The sequence below is a fragment of the Triticum urartu genome, chromosome 6 (assembly GCF_003073215.2).
Source record: "Triticum urartu cultivar G1812 chromosome 6, Tu2.1, whole genome shotgun sequence".
Classification (NCBI taxonomy): Eukaryota; Viridiplantae; Streptophyta; class Magnoliopsida; order Poales; family Poaceae; genus Triticum; species Triticum urartu.
The window spans coordinates 570,493,991-570,503,160 of NC_053027.1; the positions used below are offsets into that span (position 1 = coordinate 570,493,991).

At 45.4% G+C, this 9,170-nt stretch overlaps 1 protein-coding gene across 3 annotated transcripts; it reads right to left on the reverse strand.

Moving 5' to 3' along the window:
* Positions 1-2,587: 2,587 nt before the first annotated feature.
* LOC125515582 lies at positions 2,588-8,089 on the reverse strand. 3 transcript variants are annotated; one of them, XM_048681078.1, is made up of 9 exons: positions 7,932-8,089; positions 7,662-7,830; positions 7,087-7,247; positions 4,031-4,221; positions 3,874-3,935; positions 3,441-3,559; positions 3,243-3,314; positions 3,075-3,134; positions 2,588-2,989 (listed from the first exon to the last, which is right to left on the reverse strand). In XM_048681078.1, the coding sequence occupies exons 3-9, from the start codon at positions 7,142-7,144 to the stop codon at positions 2,817-2,819; spliced, it is 735 nt and encodes a 244-aa protein (XP_048537035.1). In that variant the 5' UTR covers positions 7,145-7,247; positions 7,662-7,830; positions 7,932-8,089; the 3' UTR covers positions 2,588-2,816. The 3 variants fall into 3 exon arrangements, with proteins under 3 accessions (XP_048537035.1, XP_048537036.1, XP_048537037.1); XM_048681079.1 differs by lacking the exon at positions 7,087-7,247 and having other exon boundaries at positions 7,932-8,088; XM_048681080.1 differs by lacking the exons at positions 7,087-7,247; positions 7,662-7,830; positions 7,932-8,089 and adding an exon at positions 5,001-5,159.
* Between the last annotated feature and the right edge of the window lie 1,081 nt (positions 8,090-9,170).

The window sequence follows — 9,170 nt, forward strand, 5'->3', positions numbered from 1 at the left end:
TTCTATTCAATCATGGCAGTACAACGAATAATAGAAATAATAAAAATTACATCTAGATCTGTAGATCACCTAACTACGACTACAAGCACTGAAGCGAGCCGAATGCGTGCTGCTATCATCACCCTCCCTTGCCGGAGCCGAGTAGAACTTGTTGTAATAGACAGTCAGAAAGTCGTCGTGTTAAAGCGCAATACGATCAGCACACCAAAACAGCAACCGCCGCTGATGACGAGACACGCAGACCGAACAATTCCAACCTGAAGATACACGAATATAGACGAACAAAGACCGGATATGAGTAGATTCACCAAAGACAACCACCGACATAATCCTGCGAGATCTGTCAGAGACACACCTCTATACGCCCTCCGATGACGCTAGACACATCACCGGGACGGGGCTAAGCGAGAAGAACCTTACTACATCTTCAGAAAACCGCCGTTGTCTCGCCTCTCTGAGCAAGATACAAACCCTAAAAGAATTAAAAGCGACATCTAAAAGCGAAGCCCTCCCCGCTAGCAAGGGCCGGGATCCACCACGTCCCAATGGCTCTACGGCCATCGGAGACGAGGCAGTTCGGGGGCGGATCCGACAGGAGGCAGAAGAACCCTTAATGAGTTAGTGCTTAGAAGAGAAGACGCCGTCCGAGGAAGGGCTCGAAGAATTTGGCACAACTGACTCCAATCTCACATGCTTCTCTGTCTAAAACTCACCACCGCTTTCTTCTACTCCCTCCGTTCCATATTACTCGTCGCTGATTTAGTACAACTTTGTACTAAGTCAGCGACAAATAATATGGAACGGAGGGAGTACCTCTCACATACTACTACCCTTACCTTGTATCCCAAGCTGTGCTGTTTGTATTTGCCGTCTATAATATTATGAATCAAGTGAGATACTTGACAAGTATGAATTTCGTGTCTTTGACTTGAACTCACTAATTGCCCTGAACGCTAGAGCGATCATTTTGATTGCCCGCCCCCCTATCACACGGGTTGCCCTCCCTGGCGACACGGAGAACCCCTAGACGCCTCTCTAGTCCAAGTATAAGTGGGTTGGCTGTGATGTACGAATGCGGAGTTTTGGCCCCGAGCTTATCTGCACCCATGTTAAAAAAAAATCAAAATAAATATTAGAAAAATTCAAAAAAATTAAAAAAAAATTAGGTGATAGATAATTTGACGCGTGAGGTCTGTTTCAAATTTCAACTCATAGGGTATTCTGACCCAATTTGTCTTCGAGAGCTATTCAGATGTCCAGATAAGTTGAAATTTAAAGCGGACCTCACGCAACAAATTATCTATCACAAAAAAAATGGAATTCTTTATTTTTTCTAGTATTTATTTTATTTTATTTTCTGAGCGGAAGCAGATGAGCCTGGGCACCGAATTGGATATCCGGTGATGTACCTTCTATTCGGGTCGAGCATCTCTTGTATGTGTGCTGCGAACATCATGTCCACGTCTTTTTGTCTCCGTACCGTCACTTGTACTCGTTCTAATTTCTTATGCCAATAAAAAAACATGCAAGTTAAGAGTATTAATGAAAAAATGAACGCTACAGATTACAAAAGGCATACTATGTGAGTCAATAAGGTTACTGTAGGAGCGCTCTCCTACAAACAATTTCAGATTATAAAAAGTCTTAACAATTTTTTTTTGAATTGTTTGAATTGCTTGCCACATGTGTCACATTATAGATTATAAAAAGTCAATATGGTTACCTTCATTCGTCATGTTAGAACCTGGATTTCATGAACAACCTATGGTTGTATGATTAAGAGGAGAGTAGTATCCCAGCACACCAAAGTTCTAGACTTAGCATCGGTACTCGCATTTTTCTATTTTTATTTCAGACCTTCCGGCGATGTGTTTTCAATGAAAAATGGAGGAAGATGTTCTCATCGACTAGAAAGGCGTATGTGACGACTTTATCAATCTCAAGATGATGTGCCGCTCAATCTATCGGAGGTGCTCATTAGGACGAGTGCATGCGCCTATGGATGTGCATCTACATCCATACTGCGCTAAAAAGACCTGGACAGCCAAACTAATTTTCAAAATAACATGGCAGGTGTGATCCAGCCTCAAATTTGACCCTCCTCGGAAAGCCAAAACCAACAACAACTCTCAACAGCCCTAACCCACAATCACACCAGACAACCAAACAAGAATTGAAGATCGCATAAAGGAGGCAAGCCCAGAGAGAATGAGTATGGTCTTGATTAATTCACAGCTCCAATTCTGAGTTTGCAAGCTGCGCTGCAAAGAACATATATGTAGAAATATGATGTTGCAATGTTGCACCACGAGGCTGGAACATGAGGTTATAAATCATCCTAATTGGATGTCCTAGACATGAGCAAGCAAAGACACCAATTCCACGTGTTTCCAGACAAAGCATAATTACTTGCAATCATCAGTGCAAAATAAGAGAGATAATAGAGAATGGCAGCCAAATCTTCAGAAAACAGAATTTCTGTCTTGGACATGCTCCCATTCAAAAAAGTATCACAAGATAACCAAGGAAATAAATCAGTGGATCAAGACGGCAGAAAGTTTTTCACAGCCAGATAGCAAAGCAGACGGATGTAATCAGTGCCTCAATTAACATCTGAAGGACTAGAGGATGCAAAATGACTGCCCATGTCGCAAAATGACCACAAAATGTAAACAGTGCCTCATGACACAAAAGGATCACAGGATGTAAACAGGTGCCTCATTCACAAAAGGACTACGAGATGGGCTTAACAGAAGCAACTCCAAGTCATGACTTGCGGCAAAAGTGACACGGGACTATTGTGCCAGCGACAGAACCTAATAGAAAACTAGTGACCCGCCCTCCCCATAGGTGCCGTGCACCAGCACAGCTGGAGCACCATCCTTCAGCGAGTAGGTTCCAACCTTGCTCATCATAGACGCCCTCCATGCGTCCCGGACAGAGCAGATCCTCAGAGTGGGTAATGGGACTTCATCTTCAATCACATGCACTGTCATTAAGAGAATAAAACATCTGATCAGTTCTAGCCAACACAAGTACCATGACAAATGACCTCAAACTACACTTATTTTCACCTGGTGGTATCACAGGAACTTTCACTGACAGGTCCACGTTGAAGATTTTCTTCACATTATCTGTTTAAGAAAAACAAAAGATACAACTCAGAACTGACAACTTCCTTGAACGAAATGTCAGAACAACAATCATATACAGAAACAACAGGGCTATCCTGAAGTACTTACCAACACTGCAGCCAAGTGTCAGAATGCTCCCGTCCCAAACATACTTGTTGTAAACTGAAGAGAGTACACAATCTACAAAACAGATGTAAATGAACACACATCATCAGACTAAAAAAACAAAGTGTGCATAGCAAACTATAAAACAGAAAATACAGCATCACTAAAATAATTAGAAGGCAGCGAATAAAAGAACAGCACCTTCCGGCAGAAGAGTCCCATCAATGGTGAACTTCATTGGATGCCCCACCTCAAGATTCAGACGACCGCATACAAGCTCCGCAAGTTCTTTGATTGTATTGCCACCATATATCATATAGCTATGAAGGAAAAGCACTTATTAGGTCAAGTTCATTGGCAGGGAAACTAATTGAATTAAGATTACGTCATATAAACTAAGAATGCCCTACATATTATCTATGTTACTCTAGCAGCTGATCTAGTCCCAAATTACTACAGGTACTAGCTTTGGCATTATCGAAATCAGTTATGTTTGACAACACACAACAGTACTACAAATTCCACAATTTGTATACCTAACCACTGCAAGCCATATTTGAAGAGCTACTACTACAATCCTCAGGTGCATATCTTCAAAATTGCATAATCATTTAACAGGTAAGAGATTTCTTACAAGGTCTCTCTCAGAGAAAGCTTAGCCTTCATTTTCCTTGGCAAGTGCAAATCAAGGTATACCTGCAGCAAAGATGTACAAAGCACACATCTCAAAGACAGTAATCAAACAGAAAGTAAAGATATAAAAGAATCATGATCAGGAATAAGTAACATACGACAGTCATGTTAATACAGTCACGATAGGCATTCTCTAGAGGTACATCTGGTGTCCATAACCCAGGGACTTCAAACACAGGTGCAGCCTTGGATACTTTCTTTGCTCTAGGACCTTGTGGTGGATCCCCTCCAGGTGCAAAGCCGGACAAGGGAACGAACCGCACTTCCAAGGGACGAACCATTCCTCCTTCTGAAAAGAAGAGTAAAGCAAACAGAACATTTGAGTAACTTAAATAAACTGCTGAAATCAAGCAGCAACAGAGAAAAGGGAGATTACAAAATACTACAGAATTGAAACAGAGGACAAGGGCCACTAGTCCAGCTCGAAAATCTGCAGAGCAGATGATTTATACGAGATCTACACAATAACTCTAAGAGATCTAAACAGACAAACAATGGGGCAGCACAGTAGATAAATCATCTATGAGATCACTTACACAGCATAAAAAAATCAGTTGCAATTTAAAGGGATCTAATCCCGACACAAAGCCGAGTGCATTGAAAATGGTCCTAATCACGACTCAAACCAGAACACATGGACAACAGACCATGCTCCCGACTAAAACCAGAAGGCATGAACAACAGACCATGCTCCTGAATCACAACAGAATGGAGGGAAAATAGGTCCTACTACCCACATAGCACCAGGGCCTACTCCCGAATCGAAACAGAGCCACTCTGTCCAGCTCGAAAATCTGCACAGGAGACGGATCTACCCATACCACACAGAGATGCATACAGTTCAAGGGGACAGCATGGAGGATGAATCCTCGACGAGATCCACGCGATGGTTCACCTACGAGGTCTATGCAGGGGAGGTGACCGTCTACGAGATCTACGCCATGGATCATCTACGAGGTCTAGGCAGGGGAGACGATCGTCGACGAGATCTACGCCATGGATCATCTACGAGGTCTAGCAGGGGAGACGATCGTCGACGAGATGTACGCGACGGACGGATCGACTTACCTTGGTAGCTCGCCGGGGAAGCCGACGGAGGGGACGAAGGGGGCGCTGCCGGCTGGTGGCGGCGCTCGGGGAGGGGAAAAGGGGAGGGGCGAAATGAGATGAGCAGCCAATATATAGCGGGAGGTAAGCTAGGGTTTTCGTTCGGCCAGGCGGGCTAGGCAGGCTGGAGCATTGCTGGATCCGTTCAGAATGTTCCCTGGCCTGTTAAGGTTGGGGATCGTTGTGGGCTTCCTTCCAGCCGATGGGCTGATTAGTCCAGCGCTATGGTTGGGTAGGCTAATTAGTCCAGATGTAAACCATGTAGATTTTTGTTTGATGAACCGGAAAATCACCATATAGAGAACACAAAAGCAGTCAAATCTAATTTACATTCAGAAATTGGCCGCTGGTAGTCGGACTTCACTAGCCTATGAATTTGATGCCCGGGACAAACAAATATGCACAGAGAAACAAATCAGAACGGAACTTGACGAAACAGAATAGGTTTGGACGGCAAAAGGCAGATCCACAATGAACTTAAAATGGAAAAATTAAGGACCCTGATAAGTGTCACATGTGTGGCACAAAGCAATTCCATCATGACGTTTTTTATGGCAACTTTAGTTGTGAATTATGACAACTTTTTATTTGAATGGCAAGTTTCAGTTTTTTTTCTTTTTTTTGGATGGCAATTTTAGTTGTAATAATGTCAGGGCGGTGTTACTTCGTGCCACACGTGTGGCACTTATTTATTTAATTAAAGGAAGGCCAATTTTTTTCCAAATAAAACCAAATCAATGGACTTATCAATCCATGTGAACTAAATGGTGTCGGACCAATCTAGTTTTTTTTCTCTCGAACAACATAAAAATCAGCCATACTATGCGGAAGAAAGAACTAGTGAAGCCCAAACACCATGTCTCATTGTTGGTCTTTGTCAAAGTGATTCCATGACCATGAGAAAGAACTCCATGTCTCTTTGTTGGGACTTTTGTGAAAGTGATTCCGTGACCATCAGAAAGAACTACATGACCATAGGAAAAACTTGGTTCTACTAGGTGGTGCACGGGCATGGCTATGAGGACGAAACTCATATCCTCGGGGTGGAGGACTCAATGGACATGCATACAAGGAGGGCGAAACTTTGCTCTAGGGGAAGGAAGAAGAACACTGCCATCCATTTCGGGCGGGGGGTGCGAGCCTCGCGCTCCACCAACGGAGTATCATACGGGATTTTAGTTTCCGATGTATATTGAACACAATCGCATATGTTTTATCTTTAGTTAGAAACAAGCAAATGGTTTCATTCCAAATTTTAACATAACGTGTACCGGCGCTCTGGCATCTAATTGTTCAGAGCATTGCCACCTCCTATGAGCTAGCGAAACCTCTTGTGCAAAGGGACGGAACAAAGCAATCGGTAAACGTGTAGTCACTCCGTCCGGAAATACTTGTCCTGAAAATTGTTGTAAATGGATGTATCTATTATTAAAATATGTATAGATACAACCATTTTGAGAACAAGTATTTCCGGACAGAGGGAGTACGTTGTACTCGAGTGAGTGAGTCGCCGGCTTGTGATTTAGCAATAGGGAGAGAAACAAGCTAGAGACAAAAATATTTAGTCAAAAGGGACAAAACTGTGTGGATCTGTACAGCGACACATGCATATCGTCACGAGATGAAACCACTTTGATGCACCATGTCGTGCTTGACTTGCGTGCAGAGAAATAATGTGCACACACCCTAAGAGAAGAAATATGGTGCGCAGGTGAACCCTCATGCATGCATGCATGCATCAATGAGGCTGTAGTTCATGTCAGTGGTGCAGCAACAAGCAACAGCTAGCCAACGTACAGGGGGTCATTGTGTTAAAAAAGAAGTACAGGGTCATGTGACTCCTCCATGGCTGCGACGAATCAATAAGGAAGCCGGCGAGTAGCCATCCTTTACGAGTTCTCCTACGAGGCCATAACGAAACGCACGCAAGCTGCCGGTGCAGGGCATTATGTTATTCCAACTAGTAGTAACTAATTAAGCACACTAAAAATCTGAAGAATCAAAACAACAAGACGAAAAGTGGAAGCTATCATGGCATTCTTCTCACCGCCCTCCCCATCTCGGCCAAGATCAAGCGCTTCTGGCCACACAAGCATGCTCCACATCGACAAGGACCCGCTCACTCCATGTAAGCGGCGATGTCAGTGCCCCCGAGTAGAGATCCACCATGGGCCGTGCTTTTGTCAAATAATCCAAACCTAATTAACCCTGCGCAAGGACGCGCATGAACAGAGATGTCAAATCTCCAAACGTAGTGCACCCACACTCAGGGATGCGCAAGAAGAGAGATGTATTATTTCGCAAATTAACCCTAGGACGCCCACAAACAGAGCGCAAATTCTCCAAACCTAGTCAACCCTAGGCCGCGTACCAACGGAGACGTGTTCTTGTGTCAAATTCCTCCAAAACCTAATTCACTCTAGAACGCACAAAAACAGAGACGTCAAATCCTCCAAACCTAATTAACCCCGACAAGGCAAACCCGAAATCCTTGGTTTCTGCGGTCTCGACGTCTGACCATCGAGATCCGCGCAGTCCCCGCATCCGCGCCGGCGGAACACGAATCGCACAAGAGGAAAAAGGGCAGCAGCGGCAAGCACGAAACCAAGTATGGAAACTTACATAGCAGATCCGGCTCTCCCGTGCAAAACCCTCTCCACCGCCTCCACAGACCCTGCGTTGCCATGCATCTCGCTGGTTTGCTCCCGGGTGAAAACCGGTGCACCGCCTCCTGGATCCAATCCAGAGACGATGACCATGTTCTTCCCTGCTGGGTGGATCCACGGAGCACCTGGAGAAAGAAGGCCGAGTCAGGGAGATCTGGTAGGGGGACGAGCGCGAGGGAGGACACGGAACAAGAGGATGAACCCCCCATGAACATGATATTGATACCTGGCCTTGGGGGCGATTGGTTGAGCGGCGCAGAGGGGATGAATGAGGGGAAACGGAGCACGCGGGTTGTATATTGCCGGGGGGAGCGGTGCTGGTGATAGATGGGGCTGAAAAGGAGGACGGGGCCGTGAGCTGTACGCTTGTCCGGTATCGGCTGGAAAAAGATCGCCGAGTAATTAGGTTTTAATCAATGCTGGAGTATATACTAATGCTAATAGAATACGGAGTATATACACGTAAATAAATGGATGATTTCTACGTATCCAGACGTATTGGATGGGAGGTGTACGTAGACTTGTTGGACGGTCTTAACGAACGGGCTGGAACCCTAAACCCGGCCCGGCCGGTTCCGTCAGAGTCGCTAAATACATAAACAAACTCCCCGCATTAGCCGCCGGCCGGCGCATTGGGTGCATAATCGATTCTTGTGCGGATGGACTAAACAAACCATCGACTCATCGTGGGCATCTTCATCAAACCCTAATTACAAGTAGAGCGAGCGAGCGAGCAAGCGACAGATGCTAGCTGCGGAGAAAATGCTTAAGAAACCATTAACCTCGGCTTCGGCTTCATCTTAGTGCATGCATGCATGCAAGTGGCATTTCTTTTTACTGATGGACATGCCAACCAAAAGATGCATCTTGAGCTGCCTGCCAAACTTGAGCTCGGCGTGCCCACCCTCCTCCTCGAGCTGTCCATTTTTCCATGTCGTGGTGCTATGGAATCCGATGCTTTTGACGCTATAATGGGGGCTCCATCCAGCAGCCTCACAGGGGACACAAGAGCTCTGGCGAGCATTTGAACACAGATTAACAACAAGCAGCAGCAGAAAAACAGGAGTAAAAATCAAACGATACCCATACCCATATGCATAGACATGGGCGCAACCAGGCTAAGAGCAGTGCCGAAACTCGCTACTCCGGCTGATGAACGGAGCATGTCATCGGCGGCAAGCATGCATCAAAACAACGAACCAAGGAGTGGCTCTACCGTCGAGAGAGCAACTCTTGGGGCTTGGCCAACGGAAAGCTTCCCGGCCGGACCAACGTACTAGTGCGTGGTAGGGGGCATGGCATGTGCACCGCAGTCTAGTGCCACTGGCTTTTTTCTTTTCTTTTTTCCTTGAACCAAGTACCACTGACTTTTCTTACGACGACGAGGCTTTGGCAGACGAGCCACTGGCTAGTGAGGGCCGTTGGACGTACGCTGAAATTGCTGGCACGTCATCAATGCGGTTGT

Coding starts and splice junctions, on each gene's coding strand:
- LOC125515582 (XM_048681078.1), bottom strand. CDS start 7,144: ATGTGGAGCATGCTTGTGTGGCCAGAAGCGCTTGATCTTGGCCGAGAT. Junction 4,222..7,086: donor TGGCCGAGATGGGGAGGGCG/GTGAGAAGAATG, acceptor TCTTCTTTTCAG/AAGGAGGAATGGTTCGTCCC. Junction 3,315..3,440: donor TGGGACTCTTCTGCCGGAAG/GTGCTGTTCTTT, acceptor TCTGTTTTGTAG/ATTGTGTACTCTCTTCAGTT.